The sequence below is a fragment of the Hyla sarda genome, chromosome 1 (genome assembly GCF_029499605.1).
Source record: "Hyla sarda isolate aHylSar1 chromosome 1, aHylSar1.hap1, whole genome shotgun sequence".
Taxonomy (NCBI): Eukaryota; Metazoa; Chordata; class Amphibia; order Anura; family Hylidae; genus Hyla; species Hyla sarda.
The window spans coordinates 415,725,744-415,750,424 of NC_079189.1; the positions used below are offsets into that span (position 1 = coordinate 415,725,744).

Sequence of the window (24,681 nt, forward strand, 5' to 3'; positions counted from 1 at the left end):
TCTGTCATCCGTTGTTATCCGTGATGTAATCCGTTTTTGCATGATCCATTATTTCATAATAAAAGGTCCATAACAGGGCGGCTCCTAACAGTAGTGTAAACCTAGCCTTATCGTGGAACTTTTACCACAAAACTATATATCAATCTGTTCATCTTTTCCTTCTTTATTACATGCTGTCTGCAGATTGGACTGCATTTTTGCCTATAAACAGGATCGGTCTGGCTATCTGGCAGTTCTGGCAAATGCCAGTCGGGCCCACAAAATAAGTATTAGACATTGTCAGGTTGAGGCATAAACGTCGAGTGGCTGCCCTCTAGTGTTTAGAACGACATTTTACCAGGAGATACTTGGAGAGAGCAGTGCAGAAATCAAGCATAGTCCTGGTTGGCTGAGCCTCGGCTTTTCAGTGCTAGCCTTCTTTTCTGACTGCTCCCCAGCCTATCAGCTCACAGCTGCACATCCCTAGCCCAGCAAAGGCAGAGGACCAGTCACTGCCCTGATACATGTAGGAATCATTGCTGGCGACTCTCAGCAAGTCAGTGGTAGGCTTGTTTTCTGCTCTGCCTCAACAGCAAGGCTGCAGTCTGACTGTGGAGCAGAAGACTCCTCAAGCAGTCACCACCAGGTCGGTTTATCGTCAGTCAGTGTATCCATTATGGGTGTATGCACTCATGATGCTGGTTATTCTCTGCATCTACAGGCAGCCTGCTTAGGGGTGATACCTGGATGGAAGGGTGTTTAGCTAGACAACAGGGTCTGTACTCTTTCTTCCTTCCTCTGCTCTGAAGTGCAGTGTAGGATTGATTTTTGTAGCATGATTCTTCTCGTACAGTCTGGTGTGCAGTATATGTTTAGTATGTGATATGTGTGTAGTACATGAACGGTGCATGTAACATGTTACTGTTTAAGGACAAGGGCACTGATACAGTATTTCAGGCTGACACTGATAGTTTGTATATCTTGCAATAGGCCTATTTGCTAAAAATGCCGAAGCAGCTTTTATGTCCCAGTCCGTTCCTGTGAAGTGCTTTTAGACTTTTATTTAATTTTTACATTTTTTTTGCGAATGTATATTACATTCACATGACAATTATGGTGCTAATCCACAGCAAGTGACATGCCTCTTGGCCAGTATTTTCTTCTGTAATGCAAAACACAGAACTGTTTCATTATTTTGACTGTAGCATTATTATACAGATTACATAACCATGTCTATTTTTTTTTCTAGGTTGCTGAATGGTGCCATTGATTTCAACTTTATTATTGGCTGGGTTATGGCTTATCTGCAAAACATGGGGATTCTGGTGTAAGAAATACAGAGTATGTTTTGATGAAACAGTCATGGATGGAGATAAATCATATACAGAGACTTTACAGCAGGATGAAGCATCTGGCCCATCAGTACAAGGAGATCATTCCAATATACAAATAAATCAGGCACCGAATGCCGGGCCGGCTTTACCGCCTGCTGTTTCATCTCCTTCTGCAAAACCAGAACAGAAACAGTTGAAATTTGGCCCCTCGAAAGGAAGTGTTTCTGTACCAAGGAACCCAAACGTGAAGAAGCCACCTCTCTCAAGGTTTATCCTGGGTTCTTCTGAGGACAACTCCTCCGATGATGAGTGTGCGGTTGGTTCTTTTAAGAGCCCAAGAAAAAGCAGTCTCACCAGTAGTGGATCACAGACTCCATCCCTATCATCACTACCGGAGATGGGGCCATTGACCACTACAATAAGGTAAGCAGAACATTGGTATGTCATGTCTAGGACTATGTGCTCTACCATATAAAATAGGGGTGTGAATCGCCAAGAATTTGGCGATTCGATTCGAATCGCGATACCAGTGTGGCGATTCGATATATCCCGATATATCGCGATACCGTCTAGGTGACGTTACATCGCGATATATCCCGATATATCGCCCACCTGGGAGCATTCATAGATCCCAATAGACGCCGCTGTCAGCTTTGACAGCGGCGATCTAGTACTCCGGTGCACACTTTTCTCATGTTATCCCGTCCGGGCTGCAAAATAAAATAAAACGCACTTTATCTTACCTGCCAACGAGCCCCCGGAGCTCCGGTACACTCCGGGACAGGTGTTGGGTCCCCGGGCTGTATTCTTCTTACTTCCTGTTAGTCCGGCACGTCACATGGAGCTTCAGCCTATCACCAGCGGAGGCGGGACATCGCTGCGGCTGGTGATAGGCTGAAGCTCCATGTGACGTGCCGGACTAACAGGAAGTAAGAAGAATACAGCCCGGGGACCGAACACCTGTACCGAAGCTCCGGGGGCTCGTTGGCAGGTAAGATAAAGTGCGTTTTATTTTGCAGCCTGGATAGGATAAAATGAGAAAAGTGCGCACCGGATACTCCTTTAATAGCCAGCCGCGGCGATTGCCGCATGCTGGCTATTAGCGGCGGCCCCCGGCTACTGAAATCAGCCGGGGGTCGCATAGTACGGAGTGGGCACGAGTCGGAGCCCGCTCCATAGCCGTGTCAGATCCGGCCTGCCCGGCTCCACAAATGTGGAACTTTTATCTCCTGATGCCCAAGACATGACATGCTGTTCCGGGCGTCCGCAGATAAAAATTCCACATCCCTAAAAGAATCGATTCAAAAATATTTTGAATCGATTCTGTATCGGCAAATGAAAAATCGCGATTATCGCGAGAATCGATTTTTTCTTACATCCCTAATATAAAACATCTTATTTTTTTTAGATAAACTTTAGTTATAGTTCCATTAGAGCTGGGCGGTATGACCAAATTTATGTATCACAGTATTTTTGCAACTTATGGCGGTTCCACGGTATATAACGGTATTTCTTTCACCCCCCCCCCCAAATCATGTTACCCGCCAGCACTGTTCTGCTCACCCCCAATTAATGATCAGCCCAGTGGGGTACTACTCACATATGTCACTCGCATGCACTGCCCTCCTCCTCTCTGTTGGGGGCCGCCAGGCGCTGGAACTCTATACTGTATGCCAGTGGTCTCCAACCTGCGGACCTCCAGATGTTGCAAAACTACAACTCCCAGCATGCCCGGGCAACAGCTGGAGGTCCGCAGGTTTGAGACCACTGCTGTACGCTGTATCCCTATTCCCGAGCTGCAAAAGATAAAGATACATGACAGTGGGCTCAGCCTATCACTGGCCGGGGCGGAACATCGATCCGGCTGGTGATAGGCTGACGGCTGTCCGATGTTCACGTCCCCAGCGTAAGGCCGACGTAGGTAAGTCTTAAAGTTTATTTTGTTTAATCTTTTGCAGCCCGGGCATACAGTGTACAGCAGTGGTCTCAAACCTGCAGACCTCCAGCTGTTGCAAAACTACAACTCCCAGCATGCCCGGACAGCCGTTGGCTGTCCGGGCATGCTGGGAGTTGTAGTTTTGCAACAGCTGGAGGTCCGCAGGTTGGCGACCACTGGCGTACAGTGAGTTCCAGCACCGCGGCACCTAACAAAGAGGAGGAGGACAGTGCTTGACATATGTGAGTAGTACCCCGCTGGGCTGATAATTATTGGGGGGAGTAGAACAGCGCTGGCGGGTCACGTATGATTAGTTCCCCGATGTGGGGACAGCGCAGCGCTGGGCTGATAATTCATTACCAAGAGGGAGGGGCCCAACGGGTATTGCGGTATGGGAAAATGAATATCGTGCAGCCCAAAAATGTCGGTATTGGGTACGAACCGGTATACCGCCCAGCCCTAAGTTCCATATTATTGTTGTCCATAAGTAACAGTATTAGTGACCAAATGCTACATGTTTTCATTCTTCAAGGACAGGTAAGTTTAGTTGCTTCTCCCTCACCCTTGTCTTCTTGTTCTCACAAAGAAGAATTTCTTGAATAATTGAAAAGGGCATAGATAGAAAGGGGTAACCTCCTCAGCATAATTCATCATAAAAATTACTCCTCAACGCACCCCTTTAAAAGTGATAATGATGACAAAGAGCCTGTTCCCTGCAAAAACTGTGGAGTGAAACCTCTACCAGAAGACTACCTCCTTATACAGATTAGATTTCATGCAATGGATTTTTAGTCCACTGTACAGTATGTATAGCGGTTATTGTCTTTATTATATGGGGCAATTATTGAAGGAACAGGCACACACCGTCCTGTGTAAAAGGGCCAGTGATCGGCCGAGTAATGAGCAAATGCCTGTTTGTTGGCTGACTGAGACGTTTTGACCCTGCAAAAAAGACGTCGGTCATTGGTGGTAGCAAGAAAGGGCCACAGCAACAACACTACCTCACCCCCGCCCACACACATGCTGCTCAAGCCTTGTAATATGTGTTTTGAAGATATTTCCATGCTTGACAGGTGCTGGTTTACAGCTAATAAAGCCCCAAATTATATTTTTAAGCATAAGAAGATTGATTATTAAAGGAGATATGCAGCATAAAACTTTTATGTCCCCTTCCTACGCTCCCTCGTTGCTCCGGTATCAACATCCCGTTCCTCTGCTGTTGCTGGGCTCCGTGCATCTTAGGCTGGAAACGTCACACTACAGTCAGCATATCGCCAGCTGGAGCGATGTCCCGCCTCGGTCAGTGATCGCAGTGTCATGTAAGGAGCTCGGGCCGGCTAGGTAGGGGTCCAACTTTTTTGGCTCCAGATTCATAGAATGAAGGGGCTGCAGTGCTAGTTTAGCATTGCATCTCCTTCACAGATTTTCCCTTTAGGCTATGTTCACACAGTGGAATTGCTGTGCTTTCACTAAAATTCTTCTCTGCCAGGCCGGCAGTTTTGCACATTCCATGTGGATTGTGCGTGGAATTTGTTCTGAATTTCTGCAGAATTTCTTGAGCTCAACACACAGATTCTGAACATAATTCAGAGTCCCATTGACTTCAGCGCTGAGGAATTCTGCAAAAACTATTGGCAGGTTCAATGTTTTTGCAGACTCTGGAATGCAGAGTTTCCACAGTGGAAATTCTGCAACAACAAATCTGCTGTTTGAATGGGGCAGCAGAAATTTCATTCACGATAATGTTAAATCAATGAAGCCCAATTTCAGTGCTGAATATTCCCTCCGGATTCTACATGGAAATTATGCCTTGTGAACAAAGCCTTAGGGTACGTTCAGACGAGCGGATCCACAACGGATCGGCCACCGAAGGACCGCTAGAGGGTGCCTTTAGATGTGCCTGATCAGAGTGGCAACATGCCGCTACGAGCAGACGCATTGCGATGTGCGAGTCGCCACGCGTATGTGCAGTATACTCCCACATTGTGGCTGCTCTCGGCCTAGCTAAGGGAGCAGGGGGAGCGGCCGCGATATGTGCGAGTACACTGCACATGTGCGGCGACTCGCACAACACAGCAGCGTGTCTGCTCGTAGCGGCATAGTGCCGCTCAGAGCAGGCACATCCAACAGCTCCCTGTAGGGGTCTTTCGGCAGCGGATCCGCAGTGTAAAATACGCTGTGTATCCGCTCGTCTGAATGTACCCTTATAGTAACTCTCACGACCTTCAGCTAATCAGGGACTGCAACACAGTACCAATAATTTAGGGGAGCCCCAACTGATAACAATGTTATGGCATATGCTAGTAATATGCCATAACAGTCTATAATGGGAATACTGCTTTAAGGCCATATTGACATCTGTGGGGGAGTCTCCTCTGCTGCAGATTCCATAGTTTCTAAGAGGAAACATGCATGCAGCATTTAAAAAAAAAAAAAAAAAAAAACAGCAGACATCTTAAGGGGGTTATACCATATCCGCTTGGCTGATCCCCTATATATATACAAAACAAAGTGCATGTGTGTGGCCAACACTCCATTTATTTTCTATAGTGCTTCTAAACATTGCTCAGCATTGAGCACCCCTTATTTTGGCGGCATTGTTCCTTCATCATCGAGACTGGTGTGGGTCACAACGATCAGCTTGATATACCTTTTGCTGTGACTAGGGGATCATTTTTGACTGGGTGCCTCTGGTGTTCATTGTATAATGGATGTGACAGTGTTGTGATTTCCATTTATAAGTATAGCCTCACTATTTACAGTTATGAACAAATTGTTCTATATTTTAATAGTTCAATTTATTTTTAGTCTTATCATTAAACATTGCTTTTTTTAAATCAAATGATCTGCTTGACCTCTTGCTGAGTATATGCCGTTTCTTTCAGTGACCACCTGATGGCGCCTTTCATTGTTCCCCTTTCTATATGTTTGTGGCTGAAGCAAGTGGTGCCTTTGACCTGTGCAGCAGGCTCTGTTGTCTAAATTTGGATAAGACTTACTTTATTTTAGCCCTGTGTGGTCACTTTGCGCCATTTCATTTTGCCCAGAGGCCTAGGTCCTTGTTTTGACTATTTGGTGTATACTGTTATTCTAAGATTGTTTAATAAAAACAGATTTGCCATAAATCAAGTCATGTTTTCATACTCATAGAAATATACAAAAATACCAAACCCAGGGGTGCAAACCTTATGGCATCATACCCAACAAGACTGGAGGCTGTAACTGCTGCCAAAGGTGCTTCAAGTACTGAGTAAAGGGTCTAATTCTTATGTCAATATAATATTTTAGTTTTCTATTTTCAATAAATTAGCAAAGATGGCTGTTTTCACTTTGTCATTATGGGGTATTGAGGGCAGGATCATGGGGGAAAACATGATTTTTGCAAAAAAAAAAATGTATTTAGCACTAGGCCTATCCACTGATCTGGATCATAGTCTTTATTTTGCAGCTCTCTTTGTGAGTATTTTTCTTATTGGGTAAACCTGTATTTTGGTTATAATGGGTTCATTGTGTTAAGGCCTTTACATGAAAACAGTGTTGTACTTAAAGGGGTACTCCAGTGGAAAACATTTTTTTTTTAAATGAACTAATGCCAGAAAGTTAAACAGATTTGTAAATTACTTCATTTAAAAATCTTTACCCTTCCAGTACCTTTTAGCAGCTGTATGCTACAGAGGAAATTCTTTTCTTTTTGAATTTCTTTTTTGTCTTGTCCACAGTGCTCTCTGCTGACACCTCTGTCCGTGTCAGGAACTGTCCAGAGTAGCATAGGTTTGCAATGGGGATTTTCTCCTGCTCTGGACAGTTCCTGATACGGGTATCAGGTGTCAGCAGAGAGCACTGTGGACAAGACAAAAAAGAAAAGAATTTCCTCTGTAGAATGCACCTTCTAAAATGTACTGGAAGAGTAAGGATTTTTTTTAATAGAAGTAATTTACAAATCTGTTTAACTTTCTGGCACCAGTTGATTTAAAAAAAAATGTTTTTCACCGGAGTACCTTTTTAAAGCCATCACAACACATACTGATCTGACAACACATCTTAAGTTTCAGGATTCATGTGTGACTATGGTGTTCTGTATCCTTGACGTGTGGAAGAAGAGCCTTAAAAATTTTCAGCGTGGTGTCTGCATTGCGCAGTTCAACTTTCTTGGCTAAATGCCCCTCCGCATCACCTTGTTTGACCCTGAAAACTGAAATTTCCTGTTGTCTGCTTACATGAGCGTTTGTGCTGAAGCAAAAAAATTGGCACTTTTATTTCTAGTAACAACATGTTAAAGGAGTTTTCTGGATTTGGACACAAATAGGTCATATTAAAGGGGTCATATTAAAGGGGAAGTTGTTTGTCTGAGTTGTTTTTTTCTGTCTAACTGCTTTCTGATGACTCACGTCCCGGGAGCTGTGCAGTTCCTATGGGGATATTCTCCCATCATGCACAGCTCCTGGAACGTGACATCATCATTGAGCAGTTAGACAGAAAACTTCAGAAGCTAATAACTATTGGAAGGATTAAGATTTTTTAATAGAAGTAATTTACAAATCTGTTTAACTTTCTGGAGCCAGTTGATATATATATAAAAAAAAGTTTTTGCCTGGAATACCCCTTTAATAAACAATGACACATGATCTCCATTGTATAGTTAGCAGAAACAACACCAGGATTGAGCATGTTTGTAAATCTGGCACAACCAAGCACACTTTTCTTTCTTGTACTATTTCATGGCTGGGCCAATATCATATGCAAATAATTGGCATACATCCATAATATATGTATTCAAACTTTTCTAAACACCATCCAAGAGTCCCTTATGTATCCAGAAGAAATTCGGTGTCCCAAGGGGTAGAGGGATAATATTATAATATTTAAAGAAAAATTCTATAAAAGTAAATTCTATGTAAAACATATTTTGTGCTCAGTTGTCTTAGGAACCATTTTCTGTAACTGGTTTGATGATACATTTGCTCAATGTCATTTGAAACACTTATCTGCTTTATTTCTTGAAGCATTTTTTTATTTTCAGTGTATCTAAGGTCAATGCTGACTTCAGTTGAACTTAAAGGGGTACTCCGCCCCTAGACATCTTATCACCTATCCAATAGATAGGGGACCCCCGTGATCTCTGCTGCGGCACTGCAGTCATCCAGTGCATGAAGCGAACTTCGCTCTGTGCCTGGTGACTAGCGATGCGGTGCTGATGTCATGGCCACGCCCCCTTGTTACGCCACGCCCTCCCTCTGAATGCAAGTCTATGCATTGACAGCCGCCAAGCCCTATCCCATAGACTTACGTGGCCGTGACATCATGAGGCTGCGTGGCCGTGACGTCATAAGCCTCCAGTGCTGCAGCCGACATTCTAAATGAACGCCGGGTGCTGCAGGGAGATCGCGGGGGTCCCAGCGGCGGGACCCTTGCGACGATCAGACATCTTATCGCCTATCCTTTTGGATAGGAGATAAGATTTCAAGGGGCGGAGTACCCCTTTAAGAATTCTTGTTTACATTTCAGAGTCAGGGGATAAGCTATATATGTATGTATATATATATATATATATGATGCAGATAGGGTCAGGCTGCTCACCACTCTCGTGTTTGCTGCGCTATCTCGTGCTGCGGACACCGGTACCGCTCCCGGCTTAGTAGAACTCTCACAGAAAAGAAAACGTCCGGCACTCGAGAAGATGCAGGTAAAACTTGTCAATGGCTTTATTCACACGCTTAGGCAGGACACAATCTGACGCGTTTCGCACCCTCAGGTGCTTAGTCGTAGATAGACATACACTCAATAATGCAGGTTAAAATACACATGAGTTTGGTCACATGACCACATGAATCTTAATTAAAAACAGTTGGTTACAAAACATGGCATTGGGAATCATGATCACATTTAATCGTTCGGAGAGAGTTCACACCAGGATGCAATCAATGCGGCTTTAAATTTCACATTACAAGTAACGTTCAAATTTCAAACTTGAATAGTCCAAAGGCTAATCTACCAATACTACCGATATTCATATTGATTTAGGGGTGCATATTTAACCGCAATAACAATTTAAACTATATCTACACATAGGAATCCGAGATATTTTTATATATAAATCAATAACCTCATGGTGTGTATCATACTATGTGAACAACCCCCTATAATTTGCGACAATTCAAAATTTATTATATGTACCGATATTCATATTGGTTTAGAGGTACATATTTACCGAAATACGCACTTTAAACTATATCTAAACATCAAAATCCGAGATATTTTTATATATAAATCGATAACCGCATGATGTGCATCACGCCGTGTGAACATCCCCCTATAATTTACAACAATTCGAAATTTATTATATGTGCACAAGAAACGAAGAATGTAAGTTAAACCGGGGACTAAACTTGCGTGATTAATGATAAATTGTGTACATCCACCATATTTACTTACTCGATTTATGCACACGTTAACATTAAATCCAATCTTTTATTTAATCCTTGCGGGAATCTTGTTCCCAAGAGGAACATCCAATGTGCCTCTCTATTGTATAATTTCTTTCTGAGATCGCCTCCCCTAGGTCCTAAGGTGACTTTTTCTACTCCCAATACTCGTAAATGGGTGGTGTCCCCTGAATGGGACTCTCTAAAGTGACGTGACAGCATAGACATGTTTGTCAAACTACTTTTAGCATCCGTAATATGTTTCCTGAACCTCACTTTTAATGAATTCCCCGAGCATCCTACATATTGCAAATTGCACGCAATGCATGTGGCTACATATATGATGGATTTAGTATTACAATTGATGTATTGGTGTATATTGTATGTCCTATTTGTTGTGCAAGACGTTACAGTATTTGAATTCACCATATGTGTACATGTGATGCATCTGGTATGACCACATTTGCGATTACCTATATTCCTCAACCAGTCCCGATCCTTTACATTTTCCTTTTGACTAATAAATAGACTGGGTGAGACTCTGGTTCCAATAGTGGGGCCTCTCCTAGACACAATAGAAATACCTTCTGATAATATAGGTAATCGCAAATGTGGTCATACCAGATGTATCACATGTACGCATATGGTGAATACAAATACTGTAACGTCTTGCACAACAAATAGAACATACAATATACACCAATACATCAATTGTAATACTAAATCCATCATATATGTAGCCACATGCATTGCGTGCAATTTGCAATATGTAGGATGCTCGGGGAATTCATTAAAAGTGAGGTTCAGGAAACATATTACGGATGCTAAAAGTAGTTTGACAAACATGTCTATGCTGTCACGTCACTTTAGAGAGTCCCATTCAGGGGACACTACCCATTTACGAGTATTGGGAGTAGAAAAAGTCACCTTAGGACCTAGGGGAGGCGATCTCAGAAAGAAATTATACAATAGAGAGGCACATTGGATGTTCCTCTTGGGAACAAGATTCCCGCAAGGATTAAATAAAAGATTGGATTTAATGTTAACGTGTGCATAAATCGAGTAAGTAAATATGGTGGATGTACACAATTTATCATTAATCACGCAAGTTTAGTCCCCGGTTTAACTTACATTCTTCGTTTCTTGTGCACATATAATAAATTTCGAATTGTTGTAAATTATAGGGGGATGTTCACACGGCGTGATGCACATCATGCGGTTATCGATTTATATATAAAAATATCTCGGATTTTGATGTTTAGATATAGTTTAAAGTGCGTATTTCGGTAAATATGTACCTCTAAACCAATATGAATATCGGTACATATAATAAATTTTGAATTGTCGCAAATTATAGGGGGTTGTTCACATAGTATGATACACACCATGAGGTTATTGATTTATATATAAAAATATCTCGGATTCCTATGTGTAGATATAGTTTAAATTGTTATTGCGGTTAAATATGCACCCCTAAATCAATATGAATATCGGTAGTATTGGTAGATTAGCCTTTGGACTATTCAAGTTTGAAATTTGAACGTTACTTGTAATGTGAAATTTAAAGCCGCATTGATTGCATCCTGGTGTGAACTCTCTCCGAACGATTAAATGTGATCATGATTCCCAATGCCATGTTTTGTAACCAACTGTTTTTAATTAAGATTCATGTGGTCATGTGACCAAACTCATGTGTATTTTAACCTGCATTATTGAGTGTATGTCTATCTACGACTAAGCACCTGAGGGTGCGAAACGCGTCAGATTGTGTCCTGCCTAAGCGTGTGAATAAAGCCATTGACAAGTTTTACCTGCATCTTCTCGAGTGCCGGACGTTTTCTTTTCTGTGAGATATATATATATATATATATATATATATATATATATTTTAAAGAGATCACTGTTTGATGACAAGTTTGAATGGGGCATAAGGTCAAGGTCAGCTCTCTGCCAGCTCTCCCTGCCTCACTGATTGACAGGTCTTTCTTTATACACAGATAGGGGGAGACCGATCAACCAAGCCCAGCGGGCAAAGAGTAGCTGGCACAAAAGGATAGGAAATCAGTACTGTATTGATGTATTGATATTGGCTGCTGATCAGCTGTTTAAAGCAGCTGCGGCACTTGTAAAGGTTTATATTAGCTTGTATTTTTCTGTGTTATTTGTAGTGTTAGTGCAAAGTACTGTCATGGCCTCTTCAAACAACTGATCAGAGGTAGTGGCAGGAATCAGACCCCATTTTAAGCCCTCCTTTAAGAATTTCTGTCTCTGCCTCCAAACAATTAGTTTTGGCCACATGAACAATATTGTGGTCAGCGAGAAAATAGAAGCATTTTGAAAATGGCAAAAAAAAAAATGGGTTCAGCTGATTCTACTTGAAAAATTATGTACAATGGCCATATTAAAAGTTTCTAGCATGTGATGTGGCCAAACAGCAGCAATTTTGTACTTTTTTTTACGCCGGGTGATGTACAGGATCATTATTAATGATCCTGTACAGAAACCAGGGTAAATTTGATATTGCCATATGGGTAACTGTCTGAACTATTATAATAAAATGTTAATGATTTACTAACATTTCATTTTAATAGTTCAGACAGTTATCCATGTGGCAGTATCAGATATGTAAAAAAATTTATTGATTTTTTACTTTTTTTGTATAGCAATAGGAAAAGGGGAGCTTATTTTTATTGGGGGAACGTATTATTTACATTTTTTTTTTAACTTTACACCCTAGTGTCTGTAGATGACACTAGGGTGAAATGCTCTGCAGATACCCCCATGTGTGTGTCAATATGCAATGCGGCAGTAATAGTGGCAGGGCGCATTAAACAGCAGGAAACTGGCCTACCGGCGGCAGTAGTGCGGGTGAGGTCCTCCAGGCTAGGCTGAGGCTCCATAAAATGGAAGCACAATGTACAGGGCGTCCACAAGCGGCGGGGGATGGGAGGAGAGATAAGCAGCAGCATGCGTGATTGGTGAGCAGTGAGTCAGCTGAGGGTGGGAATGGGACTTGAACAGAGGCTGCGGCGGTGCGGCCTAGCATCTGACCGCGCGCCCGCCCGCAGCAGCCTTATGACCGCCAGCGCCCAGACAACGAATCCCGTTATCGAATTTCATCGATTTTATTGAATAATTGTTGCAGCCCTAGTACTAATTATTAATACATAATAATGACAAGTATTATTCTTCATATAAAAAAAGTTTTAGTAATTTGTTTATTGCATTTTAAAAATTATACGTAATAAATAGCTTAGTTCCAACTAAAGCATAATACACCTAAATAAGAAATGTTGATGCCATACCTGTCCAACACTATTCTGTAAATATAACATGGGATAACCCTGTGGGCATATTCTGGGAGATGTAAAGCAATACTGTCACCTTTATAAAACAGCAACGTATTCTTCAGGGAATCTGTCAGCATCATCCGCACAAACCTGTCTATACAGGGTAATACAGGGTGCTGCTGAATCTAATCTAATTCAGTTTACCTTTTGTATTCTGTTTTACCATTCTGGAGAAAAATAGATAAATCTGAATATGCATATGATGATCTTGGTGAACTCGTGCCATCCCCAGCCCCTTGGTGCACCATTCTGACTGCCCAACTGGTCCATACGTGCTGTGTGCATGTCATCACTTATGGCCCCAGACTACGAGCGTACATGCGCCACTACGTCCTTGTGCTGGAGGACAGAAGAAGAATATTCATAAAGGGGTTGGATTACAGGGACCAGTTGGGCAGTCAGAAAGGTGCACCAAGGGACTGGGACTGCACAAAGAACATCATTTGAATATTTGGATTTTTCTCCGTAAGGGCACAACAGAATTCAGAAAGGTAAACTGCAATAGATTCAGCATCACCTGCACTATTACCTTGGTTAAACAGTTTAGTGCGGTAATGCTGCTAAGAGATTCCCTTTAAATACTGCCATTGTATCCTAAAATCCTGCACCCCTCTTCAGGTTAGCCATGCACTTTTATTCAAGCTGTGCTACGTCCACTTTTGCTGCAGCCCACTGCTCAAATATTAGGTTCACATCTCTGCCTAAATGTAGAGCAACTAGTGCCTTACAGGAAGTGTTGCAGATTCCGTTTACTATTTTCTAGCCTGTGCTAGAAAAATTACAGGTAGAATCCTATTGGTTGCTTCAGGAATACCTGCAATTTCTCTGTATCCATGAGTTCCAATGAATAATTCCAATAAATAATTCACAATATTACAGACGTAAAGGGGTATTCCGGGCAAAAACATTTTATCCCCTATCCAAAGAATAGGGGATAATATGTCTGATCGTGGGGGAGCCCCTTGCGATTTCCCTGCAGCACCCGCATTCTATGCGGGAGCTGCGTCTCCAGATTCGGAAACCTCCGGGTTTCCGTGACTGAGGACATGACACGCCACGCCCCCTCCATTCATGTCAAACACTTTTCATCCAAATAAAGTGAGAGAAGACTAGGAAAATTTGATAGGACTACTTGATACCTTCTTCTATAACCAAAACACTCATAGACTTGTAGTTCTCCATATTAAATCCACTTCAGTATCCACGCATGTGTGATTTCAGCCTAAAGGCACTGGAAGATTATGGCCCTGAAGAGTGGAGTTTTCTTTGTGGTTTTTTTTTCCACGGTTTTTACTAATGTTTCCCTACATTTTGCACTCTCCCTACACTTTGCTTTTTTTACACATGCTCTGAGCTGTAGGTTTTTCCTCACCTCAAATCCACCATATTTTCTGTGGAAACCTTGGGATTTTTCGAAAATGTCGGGACACTCCCCTTTTCAGTGACCACACCCCCTTTTCTCAACAGCCACACCCCTTTTTCTGGTTCTCTCAGTAAAATGGAGAGTTGGTCGGGTTTTTTTCAATTCTGACGCAAATTCTGGCATAGACAATCTGGTGCACAACCCGACAAAAAATGTCGGGTTTACAATAGTAAGTCAGGGCCAATATGTAAATTGCAGTCCTGTGCAACCTCTCCATACCTCCTGGGCATATATCCAAAAATTATTTCTTCTCATTTGCATAGTTTTCCCAGAGCAACTTACATTGTATATTTTTTTTATCTCTCTATTTACAAGTGGTCCCTCAACATACAATGGTAATCCGTTCCAAATGGACCATCGTTTGTTGAAACCATCGTATGTTGAGGGATCCGTGCAATTTAACCCCTTAAGGACCAAGGACGAGCCGCGTGGCTAAAAGCGAAAGTGAAAGTTGCCGGCTAGCTCAGTCGGGCTGTTCGGGATAGCCGCGGCTAATTGCGGCATCCCGAACAGCTTACAGGACAGCGGGAGGGCCCCTACCTGCCTCCTCGCTGTCCGATCGCCGAATGACTGCTCAGTGCCTGATATCCAGGCATGAGCAGTCATGCGGCAGAATCGTTGATCACTGGTTTCTTATGAGAAACCAGTGATCAGCATAGAAGATCAGTGTGTGCAGTGTTATAGGTCCCTATGGGACCTATAACACTGCAAAAAAAAAAGTGAAAAAAAAAAGTGAATAAAGATCATTTAACTCCTCCCCTATTAAAAGTTTGAATCACCCCCCTTTTCCAATAAAAAAAAAAAACACAGTGTAAATAAAAATAAACATAAATGGTATCACCGCATGCGGAAATGTCTGAATTATAAAAATATATCATTAATTAAACCGCTCGGTCAATGGCGTGCGCGCAAAAAAATTCAAAAGTCCAAAATAGTGCATTTTGGGTAACTTTTTATATAATTTCAAAATGAATAAAAAGCAATCAATAAGTCCTATCAATGCAAAAATGGTACCGTTAAAAACTTCAGATCACGGCACAAAAATGAGCCCTCATACCGCCCCATACACGGAAAAATAAAAAAGTTATAGGGGTCAGAAGATGACAATTTTAAACGTATTAATTTTCCTGCATGTAGTTATGATTTTTTCCAGAAGTCCGACAAAATCAAACCTACATAACTAGGGTATCATTTTAATCGTATGGACCTACAGAATAAACATAAGGTGTCATTCTTACCGAAAAATGTACTACGTAGAAACGGAAGCCCCCAAAAGTTACAAAACTGCGTTTTTTTTCAATTTTGTCACACAATGATTTCTTTTTCCGTTTCACCGTAGATTTTTGGGCAAAATGACTGATGTCATTACAAAGTAGAATTGGTGGTGCAAAAAATAAGCCATCGTATGGATTTTTAGGTACAAAATTGAAAGAGTTATGATTTTTTAAAGGCAAGGAGCAAAAAACGAAAATGCAAAAACGGAAAAACCCCCGGTCCTTAAGGGGTTAAAGTATAGGACAGTGGTCTACAACCTGCGGACCTCCAGATGTTGCAAAACTACAACACCCAGCATGCCCGGACAGCCAACGGCTGTCCGGGCATGCTGGGAGTGGTAGTTTTGCACTGTATAAGAAGTTGTACTCACCTGTCCCCGCCGCTCCGGACCGTCACCGCTGCCCTGGATGTCGCCTTCCATCGCTGTCGCCGCGTCCCCTGGTGTCCCCGACGCTCCGGCAAGGCCTCTGCTTCCCCGGCATCCTCGCTCTCCATCGCCGCCATGACGTTGGAGGACTGGAGGGCATGCACAGCGACGTGATGACGACGATGGAGAGTGCCGACTATGCAGGGGATCCCGAAGAGGACGCGCCGGAGCCCCGAGGACAGGTAAGTGATCGTCAGAGGACCACACAGGGCACTGTAAACGGCTATCCGGTGGCAGCTGAAGCAGTCTGCGCTGCCGGATAGCCATTTATGCGATGGCCCCGACATACAAAAGCATCGTATGTTGATGCTGCCTTCAACATGCGATGGCCTCTGAGAGGCCATCGCATGTTGAAATTATTGTATGTCGGGGCCATCGTAGGTCGGGGGGTCACTGTATTGTTTTACTGAGACTGCTTTAACTCGGGTTTACATTTCTATACAGCCGATATGAACCTACTAAGTATGAACATGCCTATATACAGGATGCTGTTCTCTGGTAGTATCTACTGTGTTTACCCTTTGTTGGACTGGTTTCTTCATATTTATCTATTGCACACTGAGAAAGGCTGTATATTCTGCTCCGTATTCTTGAGTATTTATCGCCTTTCTCTAATCATATGCATAAAAAACACAGTACACAGTAAAAGTGTTTTCACGTAAATGTAGCAAATGTGCTGCACCTTTTAACTTATCTGTGTTTTATAACTTACCAAGTAAGTAGTTGGGAGAACACTGATAACTGAAGTAACAAAGGTGACACACAGAAGGAAGACGACTTAGGATGTATCAGCTCGTTCTGTACTAAGTCTTCAAATATGGATCCGGTCTATGTTCTGGGGTAAGTGAGAGTTGTAAAAATCTTCCTGTTCTGCAATGTTCTGTGCTTTCAGAATATCATACACAATTACTAAAAAGTAAGATCCCACTTTCTGTATCTTCCACTAAACTGCAGTCCCAGCTTTCCTGATAGGAAACTGTATAAAGAATTTTCTGTCAACAAATAAGTGTTAACTCTATAAAAATAATTTCCCTTTGTTTTCCCACAACCTCGGAAGAGTAGGTCAGCATAGATCTGGATTTTTATTTTAATATTTGATATTAAGACCATGCAGTGGTAGGTGGTTTTTGCTGGGCTCGCCCAGATGCATTGCAGTAGCATTGTGAGGTATTGCTGTCAGGTGACAGGGACGAGCGGTCATTGCTTTGCAAATGGTAGTCATGTACCGATGGATTCTCTGGAATAACTGTGGTGCAGTTTTTTTTAAAGGGTAGCTCCCACCATCATGTTTTTTTTTTTCTGTCCCTGCTTATTGCCCTTCTATCCCTAACACCCTCCCTGCCTTTATTTTTATTTTTTTTTACTATTTTAAAAATGGCATTTAGTCTGCCTGATAGTGTGCTCACTACCAGGCAGACTTATCCAGCAGGCACCACGTCACTGATGCCTGCTGGGGGGGCCAACTTTCGCCCTTCGTTCTCCTAACAGGGTGCCTCCAGCTGTTTCACCACTTCAACTCCCAGCATGCCCTGACATCTATTGGCTGTCAGGGCATGCTGGGAGTTGTAGTGGTAAAACAACTGGAGGTACCCAGGACAGGAGCTTCATGGGGGAAGGAGTGAGCCGGGAGCCGATGCGGGAGGGACGGGTGTGGAGGAGCCTCTTCCTGCCGCTCGGTGAGTATCACCCAACCCCCTCCCCCGTACCTTGCAGCAGGGCCGTCGGCGAGTGCGGGGAGCCGATGCGCAGCCCTGGATGTTCCTGCGCCTGCGCAAAATTACGACTGATGCTCTGCCGGAATCAGTCGGAATTTTGCAGTGACATCACTCCGCACTGCATTCGGCCACTAGGAGGGCGACCCCTAGTGGCCGAATTTCAAATTGCTTTTAAAATGTTTTAAAGGCATTGTTTTTAAATAAAAGTATATTAGAGATATGTTGTAGTACTTAAGTACTACAACATATCAAAAATAATTTTTCATGACAGTGCCCATTTAAAGATTTTAATCTCTACCTTTATATTTGCAATTTTCTGCTTGTGGGCTGAGGATTTAGTGTTTTTCCATATATACAAATGAGCAGAAAGTGCCCTCTAGGCATGGATGGCCGTCTCTATTGCTCAGCATTTCCGTCCCCATTTCATACATTTTTTCTTGTGAATTTGTTGCCAAATCTTTTTGTTTTTCAAACTGCCACTGCAGGTTGATTCAAAGCCAGTGGATCCATGAAGAAGAATTCATTTTGAATCCACCACTGGCCTTGGCTCAAAAAAACTGTCAAGTGAAAACCCAGTGAAACACTTGCATAAAAACTTATAGAAAAACAGGAGTGGGTTTAATTCATGAAGGAGATGCCAAGTACTGCTGTGTGAAAATGAAATACATTTCTTAGGTTAAAAACCGGCAGCAATCTTCTCTGTGTGGATGTTACCTTTGGGTGTGTATCCGTGACTCACATAAATTCCCATTGAATTCCATGGGACTCTGCTGAAGCGGAATTTCTGTGTGGAATATTATTTTGCTTTGAATTATTGACAGTACATTTCCATTCCCCTGAGCTTGCTACTGATACTCCTCTAACTGCCACTAGATCACCATATGATGCACTTAAAACCTATGACACTCAGGGAAATCTGAGTGTCATAAATTTTAAGTGCATCATATGGAGGTTATGACAGGTAGTTATCAGTATTAGAGTACGTTCACATGTGAAAACACGGGCGTGCATTCTGCAGATTTGCCTGATCAGGCGGGCGCTAGGACCGCTCGGAAATATGCCGCCTCATAGACGGCAATTCATTTCCATGCGGAGTCCGCAGAAAGAATATGAATGTATATTCTTTCTGCAGATGTCAGAATGGGAATTTCCATGGCAGAAACATCTGGCATGGAAATTCTGCCATGTGAACCCTGCCTTAGGTAGCTGTTCAGCTAAAATGTATGTACCATCTGGTTGAAAGTGCATGGCAGTTCAGTTGGGGATGGGGTGGAACAGGGGTGTTGCTAGGTCTCCAAAAGGTCTAGGTCACGGGCCCTGGGGCGTGGCTGATAGTGGAGCCACAAAAAGGAGGGCCAAGTGGGCTTGGCCACTCAATATTGCATGACCATACAACATTTTGCTCCACGCATAAAGGTCTGAGGGAGGGGTTAGTCTTATTGGCTGTCAGCTGATGTTACTTCAAGCCAGGGACCCTACTTGGTGTGATGGACGCTCGTGGTGTAGAGGGTTGCGGAAAATTATTTCAACTATAATAATCAAATATACAAATTGCCAAGAAAGGAAAAAGTGCTAAAGATGTTTTAACCATGTGAAACTACAGTATGATATAGGTAGTGGTAAGGGAATGCTGATATTAGTTGTTTCACTTAATATAACTGCAGAATGTACAAGTGACTTCAGCTCTGATGGGACACAGTCACAATACAGCATGATATTATAGACTCACAGGGGGCATCTTCTCTGATCTGAGGACCTCACTGTAACGTACAGGCAGGACTGGTAGTGGATCCTCTGGACCAGAGAGGCAATGACGCGGGTTGTACTAGAGGATCGGTTCTAAGTGGTTACGGGTTTTCACCAGAGCCCGCCGCAAAGCGGGATGGACTTGCTGCGGCGGTAACCACCAGGTCGTATCCTCCAGTAGCAACTCGACCTCACTGGTAGCTGATATGGCGTGGTACACAGGGAGCAGGCAGGAGCGTAGTCGGACGTAGCAGAGGTCAGGGCAGGCGGCAAGGGTTCAAAGGCGAGTAGACAGTAGCAAGGGTACGGCAACAGGCAGGGCAGTATACACAGTATGGAACGCTTTCTCAAAGGCACTAGGGCACAAAGATCCGGCAAGGGCAGGAAGGGGCAGGAGACTTTTATTAGGGAAGGAGGCAGGGATAATTTACAGAAGGTGGTGCGTGCGCGCGCCCTAGAGAGCGGGGCCGCGCGCGCCGGAAGGCAGAGCCAGTCTGCGCCGGGAACGAGGAGCCAGGTAAGTCAGACAGGGACGCGGCTCGTGAGCGGGGACCAGCCGCCACGGCAGCCGCGTCCCCGACACAAGGGACCCCGTGCTCCCGGTCAGTGTGACTGTGCGGGAGGCACCGGGATCCCGGAAAGGGGGAGCGGGGAAGTGAGCGCTCCGGTCCGGAGGCGGGGACCGGAGCGCTGGCTGTGACACTCACTTTTCCTTTTCTTCTCTATCCGGTCAAGACCATCATAATGACTTCTCCCGGTCATGACTCACTGCCACAGAACCTGCCAGACAAACATTTTAAGCTTCTTTCTCCAGCACAATGCATACCTCTATACAAATCCCCCATTTGTATTGCCCCACAGTAATAGTGCCCACATATATAGTTGTAGGCCCCTATGTGCCCCCATATATAGCTGTAGGCCCCTATGTGCCCCCATATATAGCTGTAGGCCCCTATGTGCCCCCATATATAGTTATAGGCCCCTCTGTGCCCCCATATATAGCTGTAGGCCCCTCTGTTCCCCATACATATAGTTATAGACCCCTCTGTGCCTCGTATATAGTTACAGGCCCCTCTGTGCCCCCATATATAGACGTATTGCCTCAAGCCATATACTGTATATGGTTGTAGGCTGTAGGTGTGTGTACTGCCTCCTGTCATGACCTCTGCTCCTCCGGTACGGGGTCAGGACCTACTTAGCGGTAGGTCCCTGAACCGGAGGAGCAGTGGTCAAACTATTGAAGGTGGCGTGCTGGAAAATTACTGTCGTGGCCTCCCACACACAAACTCCTGCTTGGCTTTACTCCTCCAGAATGTGCGCAGGTCCCGTCCCTGTGATGTCACTATGCATTTTAACTCTGTTATGTGATGTCATTGTGCATATTAACCCTGTACTGTGATGTCACATTATTACTGTACAAGGTTAATATGCACATTGTTGTCACAGTACATAGTGACATAACAGTACAGTGATAGACACAGTCCAGAGTAAATATGCACAGTGATGTCACAGTACAGTATGTACTAGTACAGTTATGTCACTGTGCACATGGGGGTGCATAGCAGGGTAGCAGTACAGAATGGCATAGTAGAAGTAGGACAAGGGCAGATTTCAGCAAAAAGTCTGTCCAGAGATCCTGGGAGTTGTAGTTTTGCAACAGGTGGAGGCACCCTAGTTGGGAAACACTGCTGTATGACTCCACACCAGCAGAGCAGTTAGGGAAGAAGAACTCACCAGACTCCTCGTTTCCTGGCTGCTCTGCTCTACAGGTCCTTCAGCTCCGCCCCCACAAGTCCTGGTCACATGATTGTGACATCATTAAAGGTCCTACACCTCCAGCATTCTGCAGTGCAGAGCAGATCCTAGTTGGGCAGTCAATGCCATTGTGCTGTATGTGGAGATCTGTGCTCCTTAGTGACTGCCCGACCAGGACCTGCATGATGCAAGGGGGAGATTACTGGCAGCTGACATTTGGGGCACCTAACTTTACAGTCTGGGCAAGGGCCCGAATGTCTTAACCTAGTGACGCCCCTGGGGTGGTCCATGATCTCCACACAGGAAATGTCTTTTCTGGCAGCCCCTGTTCAACTTTTGGTGGTATCCTTCAGCTAAAATCTAAAGTCTATGACCGTTTTACTTTCACGTGGAAACCAGTATATACACTGCTCAAGAAAATAAAGGGAACACTTAAACAACACAATGTAACTCCAGGTCAATCACACTTCTGTGAAATCACACAGTCCACTCAGGAAGCAACACTGATTGACAATCAATTTCACATGCTGTTGTGCAAATGGAACAGACACCAGGTGGAAATTATAGGCAATTAGCAAGACATCCCCAATAAAGGAGTGGTTCTGCAGGTGGTGACCACAGACCACTTCTCAGTTCCTATGCTTCCTGGCTGATGTTTTGGTCCCTTTTAAATGCTGGTGGTGCTTTCACTCTAGTGGTAGCATGAGATGGAGTCTACAACCCACACCAGTGTAGCTCATCCAGGATGGCATATCAATGCGAGCTCTGGCAAGAAGGTTTGCTGTATCTGTCAGCGTAGTGTCCAGAACATGAAGGCGCTACCAGGAGATAGGCCAGTACATCAGGAGACATGGAGGAGGCTGTAGGAGGGCAACAAACCAGCAGCAGGACCGCTACCTCCACCTTTGTGTAAGAAGGAGCAGGAGGAGCACTGCCACCTGCAAAATTACCTCCAGCAGGCCACAAATGTGCATGTGTTCACTCAAACAATCAGAAACAGACTCCATGAGGGTGGTATGAAGGCCCAACATCCACAGGTGGGGGTTGTGCTTACAGCCCAACACCGTGCAGGACGTTTGGCATGTGCCAGAGAACACCAAGATTGGCAAATTCGCCACTTGCGCCCTGTGCTCTTCACAGATGAAAACAGGTTCACACTGAGCACGAGTCTGAAGATGCCATTGAGAATGTTCTGCTGCCTGCAACATCCTCCAGCATGACCGGTTTGGCTGTGGGTCGGTAATGGTGTGGGGTGGCATTTCTTTTGGGGGGGGGGGGGGGCGCTCACAGCCCTCCATGTGCTTGCCTGAGATAGCCTGACTGCCATTTGGTACCGAGATGAGATCCTCAGACCCCTTGTGAGACCATATGCTGGTGCGGTTGGCCCTGGGTTCCTCCTAATGCAAGACAATGCTAGACCTCAATTGGCTGGAGTGCGTCAGCAGTTCCTGCAAGAGGAAGGCATTGATGCTATGGACTGGCCGGCCCGTTCCCCAGACCTCAATCCGATTGAGCACATCTGGGGCATCATGTCTCGCTCCATCCACCAACGCCACGTTGCACCACAGACTGTCCAGGAGTTGGTGGATGCTTTAGTCCTAGTCTGGGAGGACATCCCTCAGGAGACCATCCGCCACCTCATCAGGAGCATGCCCAGGCATTGAAGGGAGGTCATACGGGCACGTGGAGGCCACACACACTACTGAGCCTCATTTTGACTTGTTTTAAGAACATTACATAAAGTTGGATCAGCCTGTAGTGTGTTTTCCCACTTTGATTTTGAGTGTGACTCCATATCCAGACCTCCATGGGTTGATAAATTTGATTTCCATTGATAATTTTTGTGTGATTTTGTGGTCAGCACATTCAACTATGTAAAGACGAAAGTATTTCATATGATTAGTTTATTTATCTTAGAGTTCCCTTTATTTTTTTGAGCAGTGTAGATCTAGCCATCCAGGTTGTTTTCACTGTGTGTGTGCCAAAGTGGGGAGCAGCCCAAAGAGGTGTTTCTCTGAGTGAGCCTGTGCATTCTATGCATTACATTAGATGTTGAAGGAGATTTCAATGTGACATTAAGCTCACCTCCATCTAGGTTCATTCATTACAATAGCTATATCAGTGTAACACAAACAAACAGTGGAGATTATTGCATCCTATCAAATAATAAAGCCGGCTTATACTGTAATACACTAGTTTTTTTTAAAATATTTTTTAGTTTGTATAAAGTGCAGGTAAATGATTTTCACAACACAAACCACACATTTCCATTTAGCACTTATATTTAGCACATATATATTCTGGAACAATTGTAATGCCTGTACAGGTGTACCTCTGTATGCCTATGATTTTATACAGGGGAATATGGTAGTTCTTTCTGTAGTATTCAATAAATATCTGAAAAAATGTATAGTGGAACATGGAATTCCACATATGCAGAAGTGTTCTACTTTGAGGGGAAAATAACTTCATACATCAGCACCTGTATGAGGGTAGGGTCACACGTAACGGATCCGCAGCGTATTTCATGCTGTGAATCTGCCGGTGACCCGACCCATTTTGTGCCTCCAGTTGTTGCTACCCCCCTTTCCCCACCCCTGGCCTGCTCGCAGTGGCAATTCGCCATCTACGAGCAGCCACACAGTGGGACTGCACATGTGTATGCAGTGCACTCAGAAATCGCGGCTGCTCTGCGATGTCAGAGTGGACTCGGCGACACGCAGGCCAGGGCGGGCAAGTCGGGGGAAGGGGGGGTGGCAATAGCTGGAGGCACAAAATGGGTCGGGTTACTGGCAGATCCGCAGCGTGGAATATGCTGCGGATCCGTTACGTGTCATCCTACCCTGACAGTGCATGATGGCTGTGGGCTCATCTCTCTGTCATGTACATTAGCTAGGCTACAGCTGTTTTTTACTGCATATTACTAATGCAAGTCTCAGCCTGACCACAGGTTTGATGACCTGAAATGAGAGTTACCAGTTCAGATCATTAAACCCATATTGGAATAGTATGAACTCAACCTGAGGCTGGGTCCACACACAGTATTTTGGGCCTCATTTTCAGCCATTTTTATGTTCGCACCTTTTTTTCATCCGTTTCATTCATGTTCCCAACCATTTATGGTTTACAGATTAATGTATGCAGAATAACTTTCCAATAGCATGTTATTAAAAATATACTTCTTTCTATTTAATTTTCTACTTTTAAAAAATGACCACTAGGGGTCTCCCTACCAGTTCTGGCTGCAATCCTTTTTTTTTTTTTTTTTTTATAGATTTCAGACTTATGCTGGAGTCCTAAATCTCAGACTTCAGCCGGG

The 24,681-nt window shown here is 43.9% G+C and overlaps 1 protein-coding gene across 6 annotated transcripts in view; it reads left to right on the top strand.

Annotated features, from left to right (window-relative positions):
- The window catches only part of ACACB (acetyl-CoA carboxylase beta), a 153,866-nt gene that overhangs the window by 14,766 nt on the left and 114,419 nt on the right, over positions 1-24,681 (top strand). For 2 of the 6 annotated variants that reach the window (XM_056528838.1, XM_056528839.1), the window contains exons 1-2: positions 487-625; positions 1,229-1,736. In XM_056528838.1, coding sequence (XP_056384813.1) covers positions 1,237-1,736 — 500 coding nt within the window. In that variant the 5' untranslated portion in view covers positions 487-625; positions 1,229-1,236. Of the gene's footprint in view, positions 1-486; positions 626-1,228; positions 1,737-24,681 lie in introns of those variants that run through there. The other 4 variants (XM_056528828.1, XM_056528830.1, XM_056528827.1 and 1 more) reach the window with 3 other exon arrangements.